The 24676-nt window shown below is 46.2% G+C and overlaps 1 protein-coding gene across 2 annotated transcripts in view; it reads right to left on the bottom strand.

The window, feature by feature from the left end:
- Positions 1–19036, bottom strand: part of SUFU (suppressor of fused homolog (Drosophila)) — a 98074-nt gene extending 79038 nt beyond the window's left edge. For both annotated transcript variants that reach the window (XM_014959155.1, XM_014959164.1), the window contains exon 1: positions 18883–19036. In XM_014959155.1, coding sequence (XP_014814641.1) covers positions 18883–18983 — 101 coding nt within the window. In that variant the 5' untranslated portion in view covers positions 18984–19036. The remainder of the gene's footprint in view (positions 1–18882) is intronic.
- Positions 19037–24676: the final 5640 nt, after the last annotated feature.

The following is a 24676-nucleotide window of genomic DNA, read 5'->3' as shown; positions in this document are numbered from 1 at the left end:
AAATTGTGACACATGTGGCTTTAAAAGCTTGCAATTATTTTAGAAATCCTGTTTAATTCAGGCAAGTCTTTCATAGGACGAAATATTAATGTTCAGAATGTAATTAGGATAGCCATTTTCAGTTAGCATTTTTGCCAAAGCTTTTGCTTTTATTCTTCAAAAAAATCTTGTATTTGAAAGTAAGTTGAATGTAGTTTCAATAGCTGCCATAGAATTTCTCTCAATGAACAATGGACTATAACCCAGGACCAGAGCTCCTGGCTGAAGTTTGGAGGATGTACATGAGAACGGAGACAGACGTGAGCTTCAGGAGCTAAATAAACCTCTAACCCTGCCACCCACCTCTGACCCTCAATCTAATGGAAATAACAGAGAAGAATCCAGTAACCGAGTTACACAGTTTGGTTTTATTATAGAAATCCTTTTCACCAGGGAGTGAGTGCTTGGACTGGCCTCGACTCCAAAATTTGTGCGGATAAGGATGCATCAGGCCACTGGTGAAGAGGCAAGGAGCAGCCACAGCCAACAAATGCACGGGACATGAACTTGCCTGGTGAGAAGACCAAGAGCTCCAGATATATGTACCATATGAATGGAAGACCAAGAAAATGGCTTTTAATCCCACACAAGAATAAGGAGACTCTTCCCTTACATCATGCTTATTCCCCGAAATCGCCCTTGTCCATTTTTGATCAAGACCTTACCAACAAGACAAAAGATATCATCTCCAAGAAACCCATCCACCATCAGGGAACTAATAAAGTGAGATTCCTCATAAACAAGTTAGTTTATACCAAGATGTTCCACAACTTCCATGTGGAAACACTGGATCCCCAGGGCAGCTGCCTCCTTCTAGGGTACGACCGCACTGCTTGGGGGTTATCTAAGGAGGCTGCTGAGAAACTGGACAAAAAAGGATCACACCGTGCAGGAGTGTAGATGTTCAAACTCATGCTCCTTCTCACAAGTTCACAATTTTCACCAAACTTCCGGAAAACTTCCAGAAAAGTCACAGAATCCCAGGATCGTATGGAGTTGGAAGGGACCTCTGGAGATCATCTAGGCCAACCCCCTGCCAAAGCAGGGCCACCCAGAGCAGGCTGCACAGGAACGTGTCAAGGTGGGGTTTGAATGTCTCCAGAGAAGGAGACTCCACCACCTCCCTGGGCAGCCTCTTCCAGGGCTCTGCCACCCTCACAGGAAAGAAGTTCCTCCTCATGTTCAGGTGGAACTTCTCATAATCAAGTTTGTGCCCATTTCCTCTTGTCCTGTCCCTGGGCACCACTGGAAAAAGACTGGCCCCATCCTCCTGACACCCACCCTTGAAGTATTTATAGGCATTGATCAGATCCCCCCTCAGCCTTCTCTTCTCCAGACTCAAAAGACCCAAGTCCCTCAGCCTTTCCTCATCAGAGAGATGCTCCAGGCCCCTCATCATCTCTGTAGCCTCTGCTGTCCCCTCTCCAGCAGTTCCCTGTCCTTCTTGAACTGGGGAGCCCCGAACCGGACCCAGTGCTCCAGATGGGGCCTCCCCAGGGTAGAGCAGAGGGGGACAATGACCTCCCTTGACCTGCTGCTCACACTCTTCCTGATGCCCCCCAGGATACCATTTGCCTTCTTGGCCACAAGGGCACATTGCTGCCTCATGGTCCCAAAAGGTCCCCCGGGTCTTTCAAAAGTCCCAGGACTTTTGAAGTCAACCATCTTCAGCCAGCCATTGCCAACCAACAAAAAAATAAATTAAAAAAGAAGGAAGGACAAAGGAAAAAAAAAAATAAAAATCCCTATTTTGCCCAAACACTATCAAGATCCTAACTCTAAGGAGGCAGTACGGATTGTATCGTGCCTGCCGCTGCTTTGCCCCCTCCAACACAAGGGCACATCACTTTTATAGCCAACCCAAGGGCCAAGCTGCCGACTAAGTTTTCACAAAAAACAAACATCGATGGGGGAATTCTTGGCTCGCTGCGTGCCCGCTGGCACACATCAGATAGTTCTATATTATGACTACAACAGTAATGGAAGGCTCTGCTATCTGCCAAGGCAAATCCAACCCTACACTTAATATTAAAACCTTATTTTGTCGCATGAACAAAAATAAACCTTTGGAAAGCCAAGGTCATATATTACATGCCATTCTTTGGGTTAAAACTCCCTTTATCTGCTCAGCAAATCAGCTCGGCGGCACAGAGCACATTGCAGCACCGCGCGGACGCTGAAGGAGCCTGGCTCGTTCCTTTAATGAGGTAAGAGTTTCACTGATGGTGATATTTAGTTCCAGCAAAAGAATCCAAAGAAATAGAGGCCCCTTTATTTACGGAGCCGTGCGGCCAGGCCCCCCGAGCCCCCCACCACCCCGGGCTCTGCCAACCCTCTCCTGAAGCCACACACGGAGAACTGAAAAGCTGCTCCCCTCCGCAGCAGAGGACCCAGGGTGGTGGGGTTTGGTTTGTTGGTTTTTTTGGTTGTTTTTTTTTTTTTCACATCAAATAACCCAGCTTAAGAGGATCAAAAGCCAAAACTAGCCCTTTGCTTTAAAAGCAGCTCTGAAAACGGGAGGCTTTTCAGTTTAAATCAAAGCTATTTGCCAAACCATTTTCATTCTCGCTTTCGCAAGGAACAAGAGGAGGTCGGCTTCGCTGCAGTGCAAAATGGCTGTATTGCTGAAATTCTGCTTTGGAAAGCTCTGGACAAGGAGCAGAGTGTACTAGGTGTTTATTTTTTTGAGAGTTTAAGAGCATGTGTATATAAATATATTAGGTGAACCAATCCCTGAAAAAGGGAGTTTGCGCAAGGAAATGCTGGCCCTTCACTAGGATTATTTCAGCCAGGGAACAACAAGAAAGCTCTTTCATCAGGGCATTTGGGAATGGGGAAGACTGTGCTTCCAGAAGTCACCACTCCACTCCCAGTAGCTCCAGGGAGATAAACCAGGTCTCTTCTGGAAAGCCAGGGCATGTTTGCCCCACTCTGCACTGACTGGTCCCAGTTTCAGTTCTCAGTTCCATCACCACTACTTTTGGGAAGCCACATCAGATGCCTTTTGCTTCAACTCTCTAATTGTATTTCCCCACGTTTTCTACAAAGGTTCCTGCTCCAACACCGTTTCAAAGCCTACAGAAATACAGCATCACTTCATCACGCCTGGCACCAGGAGGAATGCTGTTATTCCCATAAGAAAGCAGTTTTAATTCTACAACCACCACCCCTCAAAAAAACAAACAAACAAACAAACAAACAAAAACAACCAAAAAAACCACCACAGTGATGGTCAAACCATTGGTTTCAGTGCTAGATCAGCCTATCAGGGACATATTAGAAGTCTGAGAAGGTGGTTAAACCAAGCTGATGGGCAGTGCCCACCATTCTGCTTGACCAGACCAAAGCACTTCAAGACCCAGCTCTCACTATTGTTTTATGACTGCACAGCCAGTAACCATCCCAGAAGAGTTCTCTATTAACTAACAAAGTACTACTATTAGCAACACGGAGGACTGGTGTGACCAAAAGCATCAGGGTACTCAATGACTGACTTCATAGGTCCTTCCTGAGCAAAACCAAGGCATACATTATTTCCCTTTCTCTGCCCATCTGCTTACAAACAAGTGAAGTAACAACCAAGGAGAAGCCTTCAACTGGCTGTTGCAGTCACTGAGTTGGACACTTTAGTGTCCTCCACCTCCGAAAAAGGACATCAGGCAAGAGCTGCTGAGACCCAAACAAGATTAAGCAGAGTCAGTCTCCTGAATTCAAGCTCCAGGTGAATTACTCAGCAACGAAAATGCTCCGAGGGCTGGAGCCCCTCTGCTGTGAAGACAGGCTGAGAGAGCTGGGGGTCTTCAGCCTGAAGAAGAGAAGGCTCCGGGGAGACCTTATAACGGCCTTCCAGTACCTGAAGGGGCTCCAGGAGAGATGGGGAGGGACTCTTGGTCAGGGAGGGGAGCCATAAGACAAGGGGTAACAGTTTTAAATTGAAAGAGGGGAGATTTAGATGAGGTACCAGAAAGAAATTCTTTGCTGTGAGGGTGGTGAGACCCTGGAACAGGTTGCCCAGAGAAGCTGTGGCTGCCCCATCCCTGGAGGGGTTCAAGGCCAGGCTGGAGGGGGCTTGGAGCAACCTGGTCGGTGGGAGGTGTCCCTGCCCAGGGCAGGGGGTTGGAACTGGATGATCTTTAAGGTCCCTTCCAACTCTGACCATTCTGTGATTCTATTTCTACGAGCAAAGCTCTCAGCCCTTGCTGATGGCTGAGCTGACAGGGCAGGGGGGTAGGAACTCAATGATCTTTAAGGTCCCTTCCAACTCTGACCATTCTATGATTCTATGACTCTCAGGTTCCAGAGCTTTTTCTTCCAGAGGAAGTAAAAAAAAAAAAAAAAAGAAAAAAAAAAACAGAAAAAAAAACCCCACAAAAAAGAAGTTACCATACCTAGTGCTTCCAGCATCTTGCCTAACAGGAAATGGTTGTTTTTAGTGCAGCTGTCAAACAACATAAAAGTCTCATCCGAGAGCCCTGACACCATGCTGGGACGCTCCTGGGACGAAAGCAATTTCATAAGAAAATAGGCACAGCACCCCCCATACATGAAAGGCTTAAAAAGCACCCAGAAAAGTTATTTTGGTGAAAACCCACCTGCTTACTAACATACTCTCCTGGATTGTCTCATGGCATTGAAAAAACCATAAATTTTAAAAAAAGAAGCAACCACATAAACACATCCGAGAGAAGCAGGAGGTGATTATCTGGACGTCAGATGGTTATCTCTTCAGAGAGCTTGACAGGAAATTCCACGAGCTCTCACAACCCCAACCTGTGTGCAGGGTCTTACTGGACTCCTTTCTAGCTTAAGAAAAAGCTTCCTGTATAAGCAGGGCAAATACAAATGCAAGAAGAACACATGCTCAAAGGTTTCTGTTCATGTAAAATCAAGGTCAGTGACACATGGTGCTGGAGACGTCAGTCTATGGCTACGCCAAAGCTGTTGCCTAGAGCTTGCGTATCAAATGTGTAAGCCATCAACCAAGTGGAAACCCTTTCTAGAAACAGCAACTGAAATTGTTTTTAGATAATTATTCCAGCATCTAAATCCAAACAGATGCAAAGGCACTCACTCTGCAGTTATTTGGAGGCAGATTTCTCAGCTTTCTGAAATACTCATGTAGGATCCACTTAGAAAACTTACATTGAGGTAAGTCTGAGTAAGATTTGTGCATTGATTTGTGCTGGCCAGTCTGAAAACAGAACCATGCTTCACTGAACTACTGCTCAGTGAGTGAAGGGCTGTTACGGGGCGGAGAGGGAAGAGAAGATTTCAGTTTAAGTTTCACTGACACATACACAACACTGATTTCATACATTTTCACAGAATTATCTGGGTTGGAAGGGACCTTTCAGATCATCTAGTCCAACCATCAACCTAATTGGTAAAAACCATCACTAACCCATGGCTCTAAGCACTATGGCAACCCGGCTTTGAAATCCCTCCAGGGATGGGGCCTCAACCCCTGCCCTGGGCAGCCCATTCCAAGGCTTAAGAACCCTTTCCATGGAAAAATGTTTCCTAATCTCCAATCTGAACCTCCCCTGGTGCAACTGGAGGCCGTTTCCTCTTGTCCCATGGCCTGGGACTTGGGAGCAGAGACCGACCCCCCCTGGCTACACCCTCCTTTCAGGGAGTTGGAGAGAGCCAGAAGGTCTCCCCTCAGCCTCCTTTTCTCCAGGCTGAACAAGCTATGAAGCATCACAGCCAAGAACACAGGTACGAACTTTTACTAACTGGTACCTTGTGTGCAAAACTGAGCTGGCAGGACTCACAGCAGATAATTCACAAACACATGAGTTAAACTCATTTTGACAGAAGCGGTTACTGTACTCAGCTCCCACTCAGCCACATGGGAACCAGCTCCTGAACCATGTGCTCTCTCCATCCCAGCGTGTTAAAGTAAATCACCATCACTCTTCAGGTCACTTTAATGCGCTGGGCTGCAAGTTAAGGCAATTTAGGGGTTGGTTCTTTGAGGTTCAGCTGTCCATGCCATGAAAGTAGTAGCATCTGGAAGGATGACAGGATCCTGCTTAGCTGCAGGAGGTTAATCCCTTTCAGCTCTAGAGGTTAGGAAGCATTATTGTCTCATTCTTTCTGGAGAGTGCAAAACACAGACACACATGTAAGGACAGTGCCTGTAGATTAAGGGCAAAAGGCTGTAACAGCCCTGTCGGTGCCAAAGGGATCTGTCTCCTTTATTATTAATGCTAAGTCAAGAAACTTCAGAATACTCCTAAAGTCCTAAACCAGCATCGGGGTGACCTAAGTTTGAATCCCTTGTCTGCTACAAACTTCCCTTTCTCCTCAACAAGGTACTTAGGAATTGGATTCTCAGACGTAAAATAATGGTATTTCCCTGCTTCAAAGAGTAACGTGACACTCTCATCATATAGGAAATGCTTATATCCTCCATCTATCAAGGTCACAAAAGCTGGGAAATTAACTCCACATTCTGCACAGAATGGACAAACACTGAGCACGGGAAATGACTAAAACAACAAAATATGAAACAGGAGGTAGCGTGGGATGTGTCACTCTCTACCCCAGCAAAAGATGTCTCCTACTTTTTATTTTCTCTGTTTTATGGTGCATGGATGTAGCTACACCAGTAGGTCGATTTCCTATACCATCGTTTGATCTCCTGTTACAGTCATAACTAAACTGACAAGACCAAACCATTTCATCTTCATGATTCCAAAATCACAGAATCACAGAATTGTAGTGGTTGGAAGGGACCTCAGAGATCATCAAGTCCAACCACCACAAAAAAAAAACAACAAAAAAACAAAAAAACCCAAAAAAAACCAACCACCAGCTCCCACCACCTAAACACACAACAGACATATTAAAAAAAATAATAATATAAATCTATGTGAAATCAAGCAACTAGAGGACTGGATGTGCTTTTCATGAGGTTGAGGGCTCACACAATTCTCCAGGGAGCCATCGAGACTTCCCACCTCACAGCCAGCAGAAACCATCCCAACCCAGCTGAGGTGTCCCCAAGGGCAGGTTCTCAACCCTGCCAGCAGAGCCAGCACCACAAGTGACACTGTGCTTCTTGGCACGGCCGGGAAATCACAACCAGCCTGGCTGTGATGGCCTGGGGAAGTTGCAGCAGAATTGCATCATCTTATTGCCCACTGAAAGGATCTGGAAAGAATAGCTAGGAGTACAATAAGGATTTACGGCTGCGTTCACAGAATAAAGGGCAGGGAACTAGCGAAAAAGAAAACAACTTATCAAGAACTGTGTACTTTACCATTTTACTTCAGCTGTCTATTTACCGTGGACTTCAGACCTACGTATCTTCATTTCTACAAGGTCCAGCAGAGCAGTGCTCTCACTTGGCCTGAGCTGGAGGTGATCCTGCCAGCCCAGCACGCAGCCATGGTGCTATAGGGCACGCTAGGGTGGACAACCTCTCATCTCCACACACATCCAGTTTCATAGCGGGACTGAATCCTTAGCTCTGATGCACTGGTCTCCACACAGCCGGTAAGGAACGGGTAATACATCTCCAAACCTTCACCTGAGGGCTCAGCTGCAACCTCATCAGGCAAGAGAACACAAGCCAGGGGCCAGTTGGAGCCAGCATGGCTGGGAAGGAGGGTATCGCCGTGCTTGGTGCGCAGCTGGGAAAAGGGCACCGACTTTCCTTGCAGTGTCTGCTGGCTCCTTCCCTAGCTCCTACTGTGGAAAGTTCTGCAGCTGCTGGGAGGAACCCATTGGCATAACAAAAGCGGCTTTCAAAAGCAGTAGGGAGGGTGGAAAGAATAAGAGGAAAAACCCAAAGCCAGAAGCTACACTGACAGCTACAGTTAGGTTTTTTTTCAGCATCGCCTACAAGTCTCAGGGCTCTAAGATGTCATGTAGAATTGAAACACTGGTGTCTCCCATTACTCTCCTGCTGGCTGAAGAACATAGGTTAAAACAATCATGCAAGAAACAACTGTAGCACACCCTCAAGTACATTTTTAGGGCTCTCATATAATTAAGTTCTCAGTCGTGCCATAAATGAACTTGAGGCATAAAAGGTATTTAGGAGCTTTTAGGAGCCTGAGCTCCCACAGGTTTCAATTGGGGTTTAGGCACCTCAGTATCCTGCTGGATCTGGGATTCAATCCCCCATCTTTTGCCTCATTAGCTGTGGAAATCAAGATGATACTTCCTTACTTGCTGAGCTGTTACATCGGCTCATTTCATTGTAGAGGGTGCACTGTAAAACACACTGATGAGCACCATAAGAGATCTTAACCAATTTAACAGGCAGGGAAAGGTCCTTAGAGTTAGAGATGTAATTCCAGGGAAAAGAAAGCACCAGACTGCTGGTGAAAGACTCCCCAAAGGGAAACATGAGACAGCTGCAATGTCTACTCTGTCTCTCTATATATATCTATTTATTTTTTAAAAATCTGTCTTTAAGTGTTAAGCTTCTCCTGCAAGACTATCGTTCCTTTGAAGTGTTGGAAACTTTCAGAGGTAGGAATCAGAGGCTGGTCATTTTGATCTATTGAAATAAACACCTGCCTTGTGAATGTTAGGCAGCCTCCATCCGCTGTAAGGACAAAATCCAAAAGGATAAAATAAATCTTGGCCACTTTAAATCAAACAGAGGAGGAAAGAAAGCATCATTCCCCTCCCCGCTTCCTTTCAGTGGGACCAAGCTTACCCCTACAGATTTTAATAGTGGCAAAATAGTTTTGCATCTCAGCCAAACCAATTATGGAAACTGCAAAATGGCCCAGCTTCTCTTACAAACAGGAGTAAAATTGGGAGAGAGACGTCAGCTCACAGCATATTTCAGGACTGCTTATTTCTCAGGGCAGTAAGCACAAACACGCTCCTCACGTTCCCCATCGCTTTACAAGGAAAAACCTACCCGGTAGAAGAGTTCAGCGTCAGCTCATCGCAGCCGCTCTGCTGCAGAAAATCCCCCCAGCCATCTCTGAACACTAAATTCCTTGCTTTTCTGCTTAATGTTACTCTTCTGGGTAAAAAAGAATTCAAGGCCCAGAGACATATTATTTTTGCGTAATAAAGTTATACATATGGATTCAACTTAGCTAGGAAATGTCAACTTAAGGCTTGTCTTCATGAGGAAATTTACTGTAACTAGTCTACCAGTATAATTATATTGCTGTAGTTCTACTGGTAAAATTCCCCAGTTGAGCCTTATTCATAACAACAGCCGCCTTTATGGTTTATTTTTGTCGACTATGCCAAAAAAGGCCCCTGCTCCAGAAAGGCCACAACAATTCACGGGGGAGGAAGGGAAGGAGCTATTGCCAGAGCAAGGAGAGCAGTAGAAAGAATAACACTATAGAAATGGCACTATTTCTCTATACTTATTATTTGCTCAAAAAAAAAAAAAATTAAATGCTGGAAGAAAACGATACTGCACATCAGATGTGGTTGCAGGTAAGGTAGGTGCCGGGTTTATGCCACATTTCATAGCTTTGGTAAAGTTCCCCAAGCTGGACACTGCTCTGCATCAGCCCTTCCATGTGCATCCCTTTGTTCTTGCCTTCTCCCCAGCTGCTGCAGGGCATTTCCCAGGCACAGGCTCTTTCCCCCATCCCCTTTCCAGGAGCGATGTCCCCCAGCCCCGCCGCTGCCCCCGACCCCTGGACGCAGCACCGACCCTTCCAAAACTAATGGGTGGTAAAGACCGAGCCCTCTGGTTTACAGTTTGCATCTTCAGGGAGGAGAGATAGCTGAAAAGCAAATAACTCTCTTTGCAAAAGGGATTTTTAAGACAATTGCCCTTCACTTCGGCAGTGCAAGAATGCTGAGCTAGACAAAACAATGAGCCATCTGTGCACTCTTCCCTCCTTCCCTTGTCTCTAACCCTCTGGGCTTAAATCAGAGCTCCCCAAGAATGGCTGAGTCCCCCTTCACCTCCGCCCACCCTGCTTACATCCTGCAAAAAACAGTTTTCTGCCCCCTTTCTTTCTTTTTTTTTTTTTTCCTTTTCCTTCTTTTTTTTTTTGTTCTTAAGAGCCCTTGCAAAATCTTCCTTTAAACCTCAGCCCTTTGTCAGGTGCTATCCCATCTACCCAGCTTTGTCAAGTGATCAAAAAATGCCTCCCACCAGACTATCCCTTCCTTGTTTACCATCCCTGGAGGCAGAGTGGCACTCGGGAGCCCTCTCCACTCCTTTGTCCAAGGAAGGGAATACCATCTGAATGGGAGACCACCAAAGATTTGCAGCCCTCTTTTGTTAAGCCTGGTGTCACTGCCTATTGGGCCTCGATTCAAAATTGAGATGACAGTAGAAGGGAACCGAGTTTGGTAATTGCTATGGAGTTTCCAGCTTAGGAAAGAGAAATACCAATAGCTCAAATTTTCAAATAAAATAGGTCATTTTATTACCAGTGGTAGTTTGTGGTTACTGATTGTAACCACTGCCCCATCAAGGAACACAGACTATTCCAGTACTAGTCAGGAAGGCATGTTCCCAACACTCCATCTAAGATGAGGGGGGAAAAAAAAAAAAGAAGAAAAAGGAGATTAGGTCTGAATAACAGCATTCAGATGCATCTCTGCAAACATTCATTTTGTTAGTATCATTATTCCAGCAAGCAAAAGGATAAAAAAAGTCAACCCTCCTTTGATCTCACCGCCGGAATGGCCACACAGCTCAAAAAAAAAAATGCTTTTACCTTCATGTTGCGCTGGAAAAAAAAGCCCACTATCTTTTAATTCTTGCTTTTTAGAACATCCCAAACAGATCTTTATCGCCTAAAACAATCTTTCACTAGAAGACCCAGCTTTGATCCCCAGTGAGCTCGCTGGGAGAGCGGAGCCTGCAGGCTCTCCCACGTCATTCAGCGCTAACCCGGCCGGGAGACTGGAGTAAGGAAGCCCTGTCTTGGGCCAACTCTCCTCCCATACGCCAAGATCGTAAATGTTGGAAGTTCTGCTGACAAAAAGAAATCATCCAGCTTGAATACCATGCCCCCTTCCTCTGCATGGCAGCAGGAGGCTCATCTTACCGGGACGCACGTGCAGATGTGCTACCGAACAGGATGCGGGGCTTGCTGTCAGTAACGCTCAGCTATAAACCCACTTCCAATCTTTTTTTTCTTTTTTTTTATTGAAAACACTCCTTTCTTGTAAACTGAACCACTACGCTGTAAACGTTAAACGAATTTCCTTCCATGCCTCAAAAAAAAAAAAAAAAAAGAAAATTCCAAGTTCAAGCTTGCTCTCGTCCCACCACCTCTGCACGCAAAGACGGATACACCGCAGAGGACTTCTCTCCGTAGGTGGCCGACGTCTTTCATATTAACGGTGCTAACTACTTCCAACAAATGACATTTGGAAGCCAAGTGGACTCTGCCTGGGAGGAAGGGAAAAAAAAAAAAAAAAAAAAAAAAGATATTTCCCCATGTTCCCCACGGTGACCACAGCTTCACGGGAGGTCTGCCTCCAGCAGAGAAGCGCAAGTCTTAGTCCTGGTCCATTGCCTTAGTGGTCGGAAGGACAACATCAATGGGGCATGTAAATAGACACGACGCTTGGTTTAACTGTTTTTTTTTGCCTGAGAAATAGGGAATTGAACCTTTCGTGATCACACTTGTGCATGTGCTTCTTTAAAGTGTCCCTGCAATTTTGGAACTCATTGGTCAAATTCAACCAAGTCCTTCAAAGGAAGAGTTGTCCCCAAATAGCCCATTTCTACAAAGCAGGCAGAAGAGAAGGATCCCCAGGCACTCCCAGTAAAGAAGTTCCAGTACAAGCATAACTGCATTTCGAGACACCAGAGAATCCACACAGGTGAGAGTTGCTAAAAGTACCCTCATTTTAGGAAAAGCTCAGTCTAACTCATATCTTTACAGACATGAAAAAAATCCAACGGCAAGACAAATCCATTATAAAACCCCAGATCTTATTGGCCTCCTGCAACTAAACTGCTCTTTCCAACTCGGATGGATTCTCAAATAAGCTGTCATTAAAAGGAAAAACTTTTTGTCACAGAACTCTCTACTTCTGTGGCCTCTCCCTTCCCGCCCTGTCATGAACCTTCTTCTCCCCTCTGTCTCAGAAAAAAAGACTAACTTGAAAAATAAGCATTACATTTGGGGTCAATCTGTGGTAGACAAACAAGAGACCTAGGAAGAAAAAGGAAGTTGAGACTTTGATGCCCACCTTGGAGTCTCCCTCCTCCAAGTACGTGCTCTTGTACCTGCTTCCTAAACTGATCTTTCCAATGTCCTCTTCCACATCATTCCTTTTAGCTGGGGCAGATGCTCCACCTCCAGCAACAGTATATAGAAGAAGTATTTCTTCAGTGCACTGGCTAGAGCTCAATTCCACAGATAAAGCAGTGGCAACTTGAAGCAGGAAGATATGGAGACCTGGAGCAGAATCACTATTTGCTGATCCTCAACTTCAGGACACAACCCCAAAACTCAATGTCACTTCCCTGTTCCATGTGCTGAAGTTGCTACCAAGCTGCCATCCCTGACACAGCAGGTGTCCTTTGACTTCAGGACTAATAGAATCATAGAATTGTCTGGGTTGGAAGGGACCCTTCAGATCATCTTGTCCAACCATCAACCTCACTCTGATACAAACCATCACTAACCCATGGCTCTAAGCACTATGGCAACCCGGCTTTGAAATCCCTCCAGGGATGGGGCCTCAACCCCTGCCCTGGGCAGCCCAGTCCAAGGCTTAAGAACCCTTTCTGTGAAAAGGGTTCAGCCTAGTGAAACAAAATGAGGATGAGAGGAACATTTGCACACTCGAAAGAAACTGGACACCATGAAAAGTGGAAGAAAACCTTAGGTTTTTAATAATTTTTCTTGAATTTCAGGCTCAACTCCCAAACTAAACCATTTTCATAAAAATCATACAATGGTTCAGGTTGGAAGGGACCTTAAAGATCATTGAGTTCCAACTCCTCTGCCATGGGCCGTGACACCTTCCACTAGACCAGGTTGCTTAAAGCCCCATCCAACCTGGCCTTGATCTTTCATCTCTCCAAGATAAACACGCTGAACTCCACAGAAGTTGTTTCAAAATCTCATCTGAAATATGGATCCACAACTAACTGCACCCCTCTCTAATTTACTGTCTTCCCAAAGGGCCTTTATTTTATTGCATTTTGATGAAAACAAAGAGGGGCAGAGCCAGTCTCCATCATTTTAAAAGCGTTCACTGTCACCTTGCAGCTTGGTGTAGTATTTCAGCCGTGCTTTAGGCATGTGGCTTATAAAGCACTTAGGGACCCATTAAATACCAAAATTTAAGGCTAAAGGCTGGCAAGTTGAGGGCAGTGAGCTTTTAAATTTATGAAAGGCTACAGAACTAAGAGGCCACTAAAGTGACAGCTGTCAGCACCACTCCATCCTACATTCATGCAGGCTCAAAGGAGAAGCCAGCACGCACTCAAAAGAAAGAGAGCGCTCGTTCCAACTTTCAGGCTATTTTCTAAATACTCTTTTCAAAGTCCTTTCATACTCGGAAAAAGCCTTCCAGAAAACATCCACCCCTCTGCAAGCCTTGCATTTGTTACCTGATCCAGTTTTGCGCTCCTTTTTCTTCCTCCCAGCTCTAACAAGCATCCTTGCCCTTTGACAAGTTAAGGTCATTCAGAGGAATCTATACAAGGCAAGCAGAACACAAGCTGGACTGGGAGACCTTGAAAGGCTCATGCTTACCCTCACCTTTAATAGGGAGGCACCACCCACAGAGACAACGAGTTATCCCGACATGCACCGCTCCCTCCGGATCCAAAGTAGCTGCAAATCAAAAAAGGACCACAGCGAGTTGGAACCTGTTGTCTCGGCGGGTGGTACCCTGCATCTGTATGAGAGATGAAGGCAGCTGTAATCTCTTTGGTTTTATGCAAATGGGATGCTTTGGCTCCTGGATAGCTGCCAGGGAAAAAAAACAAACCACAAAAAAACAGAAAACCAAAAAAAAAACCCCAACAAACCCAAAACAAAACAAAAGACACCACCCTTGTCAATATGAAGTTTGTGTAGATCAGGAAACCCAATTACTGGAATTTGCATAAAAAGCTAAACATCAAAACACAGTTGGCATGATTCTTCTCAGGATGTGGGAAGGCCACAAACACAACGAATCTTATCTCTTAACCTAGCCATAATTTAAATTTTGCTTTCTATTGTGGCTCTGAATTACAACCTTCCCATTTTAATACAAATAAGACTATTCAAGGTTTTCAGGAACTCTATCGTGGTTCTCACCTTCCACACACTACTTAAAAGGTGAACAAAAAAGGTGAGCAGTCAAACTACAGGAACAAGTTAATTAGAGATTCAGCCATGGCCTCCCAATGAACTGGAGACAGCAGTCAGTCTGGTGAAACACACATCACTCCCCAGCTCTCCCCACAGCCCCACACACCCCTGTGCCAGCACAATCCAGGGCTGGAGCACCCCATGGCACCGCTGGAGCTGCCACTGCCACCGAGGGAGCCTGAGTCCAGTGACACTGCCTCCCTCGGGCACCCATTCTTCATGTAGGCAGAAGTCACCATCGTGTCTGGAAATCACAGCAAGGATGAGGTGTCCGTGCCCTGGCATCCTGGGGGGCATCAGGAAGAGTGTGAGCAGCAGGTCCAAGGAGGTCATCCTGCCCCTCTGCTCTGCCCTGGGGAGGCCCCAGCTGGAGCACTGGGTCCAGTTCTGGGCTCCCCAGTTCCAGAAGGACAGGGAACTGGTGGAGAAGGGACAGCAGAGGCTACAGAGATGATGAGGGGCCTGGAGCATCTCTGTGATGAGGAAAGGCTGAGGGACTTGGGGCTTTTGAGTCTGGAGAAGAGAAGGCTGAGGGGGGATCTGATCAACACCTATAAATACTTCAAGGGAGGGTGTCAGGAGGATGGGGCCAGGCTTTTTTCAGTGGTGCCCAGGGACAGGACAAGAGGGACTAGGTACAAACTTGGACATAAGAAGTTCCATCTAAACATGAGGAGGAACTTCTTCACTTTGAGGGTGGCAGAGCCCTGGAAGAGGCTGCCCAGGGAGGTGGTGGAGTCTCTTTCTCTGGAGACATTCAAACCCCACCTGGATGCTTTCCTGTGGGACCTGCTTTGGCAGGGGGTTGGACTAGATGATCTCCAGAGGTCCCTTCCAGCCCCATATCATTCTGTGATGCTGTGATTTTGCTGAGGGGCAGTAGTGGAAAAGAGATTAGGACCTGTCTCCCCTCCCACAGCCACACTGGCCAGAAGCTCCCTGCAGCGTGCTCCCAGGCTACACACGCACTCATGGCTGCAGGAGACAGTCTTTCCTTTCAGAAAGCAATAACAGTCCAAATAACAGGCTCTGCTTTAACCCCAATGAACAGACTTAAAGAAGTTACACATCGGTTTTGATTTTAAAGTTGACAGAAAAAGTTAAAAAGGGAGAATAACTTGCAAAAATGTCCCGGAAGAATTTCGGCTGCCACTCAAGTTGTGCAACACTCTCAACTGGAGAGACTTATTTCCATGCAAGCAGTTTGGCATGAAATCCCACTGAAAGGCCTGCGGTTCCCTAACGCTGTCATGACGTCATGATTTAGGATTTTTAGAGCAATCAGCCCCGCACAGCTGGTGTCATGGTTGCCATTATACCATGAAACACTGAGTGGTTTTAAATGAAAAAGGTTTCCCTGTTTGAAATTCTTAGATTTCTTCCATCTTATTCCATGGACTCTTAAAACCAGACCAGTTCTGTAAGCAGAGAATAGCTGATATTTAAGCAGAGCAGGAAATAGTGCTGCTTTAACTGAAAATAAATCTGTCAACAAGGAGGCACAGACTCCACTTCAGACTTTTCAGGTTCTTATTAAAAAATATAAATTAAAGTCAACATTTTCACGTTACTTGCTACATCTGTTTGCTATTCCATTATAAATAAAAATATAGGGGCCTTCAATTCAGTTTTGGTTGACTCAAATCAAAAAGTCCTTTTTCATTTAATACTGCACTATAATTGGTCTAGATTGCACTGTATTACCAAAAGAGGTCCTTGAGAAATAGACTATGCATTACCCAAAGTCAAGCTGAGAGACTAAAAAGGCCTTTGGCTGTGTACTATCCTTCCCTTTCTAAAGGATGAAGGAGGCACGGTCATGGAAGCACAAACCCAACATAGGAATCTCTCCGGCTGCCACAAGCGGGTCCATCATTGCATCAAACCAACACCTATCTCCAGAGGCCAGGAAAGCTGAGCAGAGTTCAAAATTCCCCTGTCCCACCAACACACTTCACCCGGGACAGCAGAATCCCACAGTCCTTCAAGCAATAATGACACTGATACCCATTTTCTTAAACAAGGGCTTTATTAAATTCCCTGATGGAGAACAAGAGCCTATGGAAATTGCAGGAAAAAATCACTACACTCCTGCAATGAGCACCCAGTGCTGCTTTGATGATGTGTAGTTCCTGGGGCAGTTGTGTTTCAAGAGTAGTTAGCAAACAGTGACTGCTGTCGGGAGCAAGAATTGATGGTGGGTGCTGAGCTCCTTTGAAAATCTTCTCTCTGCCTGTCTACGGTGCTCACCTACCAGGTGATAACTTCAGGTGTAGTGTCTAAGCCATGTGTAGGTTTTGACAGCTTTACCACAGGCACATTTATACGTGAAGACTATTTGCCACAAAGGCAGAGCCAGCCTTTTCGACAGCACACGTAGCTTTAACTTTTGTAGCTTCAAGAGCGAGGCCAAAAATAAAGGTGACAGACTGCAGACAGCTCAACATCTGAGAGTAAGTGACACAGGGACACTCTAGAGCCAGGAACACCAGTCCAGCCACACAGAGAGAACAGAAACAAGGCACACATACCCAGGGCATGGAAATCACTTTGATGGATCTGTGCTCAAGAGGCTGTGGCCACCATCCCCAAAGCAGCACCACAGGGAGGGCTCACACTTTGCCTGCACTGCCCAGCTGCAGCACCTCCAGCACCAAGGCACACCGGCTCTCAGAGCCTCCTCCCAGGCTCACCAACACGTGGGACACTCGGGGACTTCACTCCTGCCTCACCCAGCAGGCCTTGGAAATCACCTGCAGTCCGTGTCTAGAGATGGGGGTTTAATTCCTGTGCCCTACAACATGCAAAAGGCACATTCCGCTATCTCAATCCAAATTTCCAGACCAAACCATATGACGATATGAAGAGTTAGAAGGTCTCATGTCAGGATATTAAAGTTATGATACTCCACCTGTGTGATACTTTCACTCCTTCACCCCCAAGTTTTTCACCACAGAGGAACAACAGTAGTTTTTCGTCTGGCAGACAGGTTTTGGGAGTGAGAAGCCAGAGCACATGTCAGGGAAGCTGTATCCTTACATAATTTGCTGTTTCATTCATAAAAACACATCACCCTTCATGTGTTCAGCTGAGACCCTCGCGTCCACTGCCTGCTCTCAACTGAAACCATCAGGGAAAGAGTCTCACCAAGAGAACAGTCTCACCAACCTCAGGCTGACGAGTCATCAAAGAGAAGTAGTCAGCACAGCATTTACTCTGTCCAAAATGAGTCCCATCAAAACAAGGTGGGAAAACACAGGTCACCAAATTTTAGCAACCTCAGATTTTCAGTGGCAAAGATGAAATACTGTGATCTGAGAACAAAGGCACAATGTGAAGGCCTTGCACGTCCATGACATGGTCTCTTGTAGAACTAAAGGAAGGAAGCCTTTAACTTCATTTATCTTCATTTCTTTCACTCGCCCTACCTTTCCTCTACACCAGAAACTAACAACTGGGGTTTGCTGCCAGTAGATGTGTTGGGGTTAAACACCCCCGACAGTTCCCTGTGACATTAGGGTCCTGTATAAACTCCACTCTCTTAAGAGACTTGTCTTCTGAAAAACCATTCTGCAACCACAAACATGAGAAACTGCTTTAAGGACATGGGCAAGGTTAAAGGAGCTACCTGACTGCTGCTGTTGCAAAAGAAGCACCTGGGTGAAAGAAAAATGGTGGCTGAAACTTAACTGAGACTAACAAAAGAGGGAAAGGCTGGGTGAACAAACTGGGGCCTTCGCTGCACCATTCATCAAGCACATTTACCCTGCAACTATAAAACAGCACAAAGACAGTTTCACTAAACAGTGACAGCAGAAACCTCCTGCCACTTCTGGCTAGTTAAAAGGCCGTGTCCACAGCCTCAAGGTCATGATGGCTTGGCTACTGCTGCTCTCTTTAACTGGAGTTAACAAACAAGGTCAGTAAAAGAAAGACAGGAGTAAGGTTAGATCCTGCTACTTGCCTGCTCTAATACAAAATGCTTGCTAAAGACCATCCGTACCAACAAGCTAAGATAACCATTTAATTATTGGAGAAAAGACAGTCAAACAATTAGAATTTTATGCTTCTGTTGAACAGATTGGCATTTATACAGCAGCCACTGGGGTGGCAGCCCGCTGACAGTAACACTGCTGTGCCAGCAAGAGGAAAAATGCCCTTACAGCAGTTTTCCAGAGGAAGGCATTTAACATGCACAGGGAGGGGTCAGGATTTAAGCATATGACCACAACAGACTACCAAGAGTGAAAAACACAACAAGACATTCAGTTTTTTTAAAAAAAAAAAAGTTTCCCAACAAGTTTGTGGGGGAAAAAAAAAAAAAAGTCACTCGATTTAACAAAGAAATATATTGCATTCAAAGCCTGCAGAGGGAAACGCAGTAATTCTTCTACATCCAAGAACAGGCACACGTCACCCTTTCTGAGACCAAGGTCAGGGTATTCTCAGCAGAAAACCAGCTGTTCAAATAATAAGAACAGCGGGACAGGGGTTTACCTACAGTCCCCCAAAACGTAACACAAAACACCACACACAGCAAGGGAAATTCAATGACACTTACTCGTGGACTCTGTTGTCTCCGTACAAGTCACTTAACCCAAAGCTGACGTAGTGCCAGTGCTCAGGAACGTTCAGCGCTGGGTTCCCCAGGTTTCTGTACATGCTAACGTAGTCCAGGGGATCAGGTCCTCCCAACCTGCATGAAAACCAGAAAAAATCTTAGGTTAAGATTCTTAGTTTATTCAAGACAAACAGGAAGTCTCCACAGGTGCTCCAAGGGGCTGTACAACGACCTGCTTTAAAACACAGCTCGTGACAAAAATGAAATTAGCATGTTTGAGTTACTTCCAAAAAAAAAAAAAAAAAAAAAAAAATAAGGAGAAAGGTTGGGTTAAGTCCAGAAAGCTTCAAGCACAAGAAGGCAAAGTGCACGTATGCAACATACTAAAATGTTTTTAATGTTAAAGCATAAAAACCTCTGGAAAATCATATTAAAGCTTCCACAAAGCACAAAGAAAATTGGAAAACTGTACTAGTAGAAGAGCAATAGCTGTAACTGCACTGCAAGCTCTTAATTCAGTCCAGAGGCACATACCTCAATTAAAAAAAAAACACAAAACCTGACGCTATTCCTCAAAGCAGAATTTGAAATGGCTAAGTTTTGAGGAGAGTAATCCATACTTCTGAACATAAACATGACAGTTAAAACAGTGGAGGAAGAAAACATCGATTCAGGAAAATTAGTACCAGAACTCAAAAAAACACACTAGCTGCATTAATCAAGAATGAGTAAAAAGCATCACTGCAGCCTCTGCTTCAACGTTAGAACGGGCTCCTTAAAATAACATCATTTAAAAGCCAGTGCAGCACGGCCAGACCACATCCAGCAGCAATCACCAGCACCTGCAGCCACCCTTCCCAAGGCAGGAGGCAGGGAGGCTGCTGTGCCCACCGAGAGCCCCTGCTCCCAAACCTCCCCACCGAAGGGGGGAACCTGCTGGACTGTTCTGCTCGCCCTGGCAATCAGAAAACACACAGGCAGAAGCAAGCAAGGAGAGACAAGACATCAAACCACCTACCACAAGCACTTATGGAAGAGCCTGAGTGGCTGCTTTAACTATTTCCTGCCTCCAATTCATTTTTTTCAAGTAAAATACTTTCAGCTGCTCCGAACCAGAAAATCCAAACTAAGGTGACCCCCTTCATTGAAACCACTCACTACACACCAATTCCCCTCATCTGCGTTGGCTGTTCAGATCCTATCACCAGCAGGTTGCAGGGTATGCCAGGGCTTCCCTCGCTAGCCCTGGGGGTTTGTGTATCATCATTACTCACGCCACAAAAAGTGTTTGAGCACCTCAGTTTTGTTCCCTGATTAAAGCACCACTGCCTTGTATCCAACACTGGCAGGCTTGGCAAGAAGCACCTTCCCAGCATCCAGGCTGTGAGTCCACGACCACCGCTCCGTGCCTGCTGGAATGATTTGTGGAGATTTGGACCTTGCCTTACCAAGGAAGCTCTGGGGTGATCACACAGTAAAGTTTAATTGCAGTTATCCCACTTAAGGCCAGCACCCTTCTGGGAGTCCCAGACGAGAGCGATGCTCCCAGGCAGCACAGAGGAAACTCTGACAAGGATTTCAGTCCTCAGGCAGGAGTGTAACCAGGCTGCTGGTGGTAAAGTCAGAGTTACACCCTTTGGCTTCAGAAAACAGGCAATCAGTGCAGAAGGGGTTTAACCTCGAGCTTGCAGAGTTATCCCTAAACCACGTTCACCCAGTACGGCAACTTCCTGAAGTTCATTTAGGAGAGACTGTTGAGAAAACAGGTTTTTTTCAGAGCTGGGGTCACCGGCATTGCAAAACAGTCACACTGCTGGAACATCACTTTAGGGCTACGAAGATGGTGAGGGGCATCTCCTCTTACGAGGAAAGGCTGAGGGACTTGGGGCTTTTTAGTCTGGAGAAGAGAAGACCAAGGGGGGATCTGATCAATGCCTATAAATACTTCAAGGGTGGGTGTCAGGAGGATGGGGCCAGTCTTTTTTCAGTGGTGCCCAGGGACAGGACAAGAGGAAACGGGCACAAACTTGAACAGAAGAAATTCCATCTGAACATGAGGAAGAACTTCTTTGCTGTGAGGATGGCAGAGCCCTGGAAGAGGCTGCCCAGAGAGGTGGTGGAGTCTCCTTCTCTGGAGACATTCAAACCCTACCTGGAGATGTTCCTGTGCAACCTGCTCTGGGTGGCCCTGCTTTGGCAGGGGGTTGGACTAGGTGATCTCCAGAGGTCCCTTCCAACCTCATGTGATTGTGTGAATTCTGCATGAGCCCCTCCACAGAGCTGCAGCACCTGAGTATCTCCATGGGAGATGCTCCAGAGCAGCAATCACCATGGCTGGACAGATGGATCCAACCCTTGCTGGTGGCTCATTGCTCTGCCCAGAGGCCAGCACCTGGCTGAGCTGACACGCAAAGAACCTGTAAGAAGGTGCTTTCCGAGGTGAGCTCCGAGGAGAGTTAATGCACAGGGGGACTCCCTGAATTTATCACCTGCAGGAAAGATGGTGCCAGGGAAGGACATGAGAGCAGGTTTCCTGTTGTTTCCAGGAGGCGCCAAAATACACAGATTTCTAGTGGCTGTGATACACTATTTGAAATCCTCTGCCCAACCTGATCAAGCCTGTACAAAGTAATATATCAGCTTATATTATTAAAAGGCCCGTGGGCTCTCTCCATGAGTGTGCTGTGCTGCCTCCTTCCTACTGCTGCAAGAAAAAAAAAAAGCTGAGCAGGATTATCCAACACCAGTGACTTTCCCAGGGACAGCTTCCCTCCTCTTAAGTCACATAAAGGCCACCATGGTGGCTCCAGGCCATCTCCAGCTTCCCAGCAGGTCAGTCAAGGATGCAGCCCAGGATACCAGGGCAGGACAGAGACGGGGTGAGCATCACACCCAGTAATGGCGCTGAGGTCCATCGGCAAGGGCTAAGGCAGAATGACACAACCTTCTTGTATGACAAGCATCCTCTTTGCCAGCTTAAAAAGCAAACCAGTGAGCAAGCATGAGGAACCCATGTGAGACCCTGGGACGAAGGAGAGTTTGATCCTCAGTGGCAGCCTGGGAAAATCCATTCTCGAAGCCATCAGGTTGAAGCCATCAGAAAAAGCAAGTCTCCACAACGCACCACATCTTCACTTGCCTTTCCATTCCTCCTCACCAGCACCAGGTCATGCTGGACTGTCAGAGATCTCTGCCATAGCCACCCATTCAGAGCGTGGCACAACCAGACAGCACTCAGGCTCCCCACAGCAGTAACTCCTGGATCCATGATGGAAGCAGCCGGATGGAAGCAATTCCAGCCATGACAATCACTCACCCTCCAAGTCCTCAGCACAGGAAGGACATGGACCTGTTGGAACGGGTCCAGCAGAGGGCCATGAAGATGATCAGAGGGATGCAGCCCCTCTGCTAAGAAGACAGGCTGAGCGAGCTGGGGGTGTTCAGCCTGGAGAAGAGAAGGCTCCGGGGAGACCTTATAATGGCCTTCCAGTACCTGAAGGGGCTCCAGGAGAGATGGGGAGGGACTCTTGGTCAGGACTCTTTGCCAGCTGGGGGGAGCCCAGCTCTGTCCTGCCCAGAGCAGACTCAACCAGAATTAGGTACCCACCAGCTTACACTCTGCACCACAATGCAGAGAAATCTGGTAGGCTTGGAAGAGAGTCAGACAAAAAGCCTGCAGCAGTGACTAACTGTCTGGGGTTGAGAGACACAGGACTAACTTTTCTTCTAATGCTGGGGAAAATTACACTTTTAGAAGATTCTAGTGTCGGAATTTGTGAAAATATTTACTTTACTGACAGCCAGGCTCTGTGGGATTCAAGGTCTTAATGTTTTCGAGCGTTGCCAGGTGCAGGGATGAGGAGGAGCAAGGCCTGGGCATTTGACCCAGGCTGGTCAACAGGATTATTTCATACCATGAACGTCACATTCAATACAAATTAGAAAAGTTTGCTGTGTAGCTCTCTCTCCCCTTGATGGTGGTGGGTCCAGAGAACTCCTTGCCCCGGTGCCGGACCCCTGAGCCCTTCCCTTCCTCCTGAAGCTGTTGCGCTCGCAGGGTCCCACATTCACTGTCCCTGCTGGGAGTGCACAGCTTCCTGCTGAGAGAATTGGCTGAATATAATTCTTGTCTATCTTATATCAGTATCGGGATTAATACTGGTTCTTTAGTATTATTGTTAATTATTTAGTCTTATTCTATTAAATCTATTTATACTTCCACCCTCGTGTTTCTTTGTGTTCCCTGATTCCCCCTCCCAGGTAGGGAGGGGTGATCAGGTGACAATAATTGTCTAAACGACAATAAATTGTTATGGGTTCTCTCAAACCATTAACACTATTTAAATCCCCAAAAATGCACATCCACACCATATCCCCTTCCCGAAACCACTGCCACTGCCAGAGCACCCAGCACTAGCTTCAAACCAGCCACCCAGAGGACAGCTACTAACGAGCCCATGGCAATAATGCTCAGCAGAGGCCAGTCAGCACAGATTTTTATCCAGTTTCGGGAGCAGGTTTCGCCGCGACGTTAACTAGTGGAGCACCGCTACCGCCTGCTGCGGTACATCCTCCGCCCACAGCCGCTCCTCTGCTCCCAGGGTTCGACCTTCCATCACAATCTACATTATCAGCACACACAGTTCAACAAAAAGAGCTGGGAGCGTTGGAGGATTTTATTAGGAAGAGCCCAACTTCAAAGGCAGAGGTAGGGTACAAATTTGTTTCATTCCTTATTCATGGGAGCTCATTCAGGAGCGGAGAAGGGCAGCCTCGGGGGAAACCCAGCATTTGCATCTGCACCCAGAGACTTCTTTTGGGTGTTAAGAGCGCTCTGAAGTTTCTGTGGAAGGAGAAATCCGGAGGCAGGGAGGAAACAGCTCCACAATGGGGGGAAAAAAAAAAAATATTGCAAAATTCCCAATCCATTCACCCTGGGAAGTCCTTAGTGGACTGTTTGTAGTCGCTTTCCAGCACCTGACAACCAGGCTGCTTTTCACAGCTACCTTTTGACAACCCTGCAGAAGTAAGTCCATGATCCCCCAAGCCAGCATGTTTGTTTTTGAGCATGCAGCCTAAATTCGAGACAGGTGATGAAAAAACCCAACGGTCTAGCCAGAATTCTCTCTCTTTCAAAATCTACCACAAAGAAAAGTACAAATTTGGTTTTTTTCACCAGCATCAAGATATTTCACTTAAGAGATCTGCAACCACGTTTTAAAAATAAACGTGGATACTGGATATCAACACAGAGAAACTCCTTCTCAGTGCAAGGCCAGGAACTCTTCCAAGGAGTTCCAACTGCAATCACGAACTCTCTCCCAAAATATGCAAATGGCATTTAAAAAAAAAAGACTAGTTCCACAAAATAACCAACATGACTAAACCCCTTCATTTAATAGGTATGTGGTTCTGCAGATTCTCCAACATTAGAAAGTAAAGATCTGCTCTGCAAGCCCAAGAACCTAACTTCAGCTCCCCGGAACAAAAAAAAAATTGCAGTTAACCATAGAGAAACTGATACGTATAATTAAAAGCTGATTAGTGTTACAATATTTCTCCTAAGGCAGGGAACTTTGTTCAGCAATTTCCTCTTCTAATCCAAACCAACTAATAGCTGGCAGCCCAGGCAGAGCAGTACAGCCTCGCAGAGAGAGCAAGCGGTGATAAAGTCATTCTACCAGACTTCAACTAAACCAACCCTCAACATCGCTATCGAAGGGAGAGCAGACACCTGTAGTGTACACGTAGGCCAGACCTCGCACAACAACTTCCTGCACGGGACAGCAGTAAG

This window comes from Calidris pugnax, unplaced genomic scaffold, assembly GCF_001431845.1.
Source record: "Calidris pugnax isolate Ruff unplaced genomic scaffold, ASM143184v1 scaffold4, whole genome shotgun sequence".
Classification (NCBI taxonomy): Eukaryota; Metazoa; Chordata; class Aves; order Charadriiformes; family Scolopacidae; genus Calidris; species Calidris pugnax.
The sequence above is the reverse complement of the archived record's forward strand: the minus strand, read 5'-3'. Positions and strand labels throughout refer to the sequence as shown.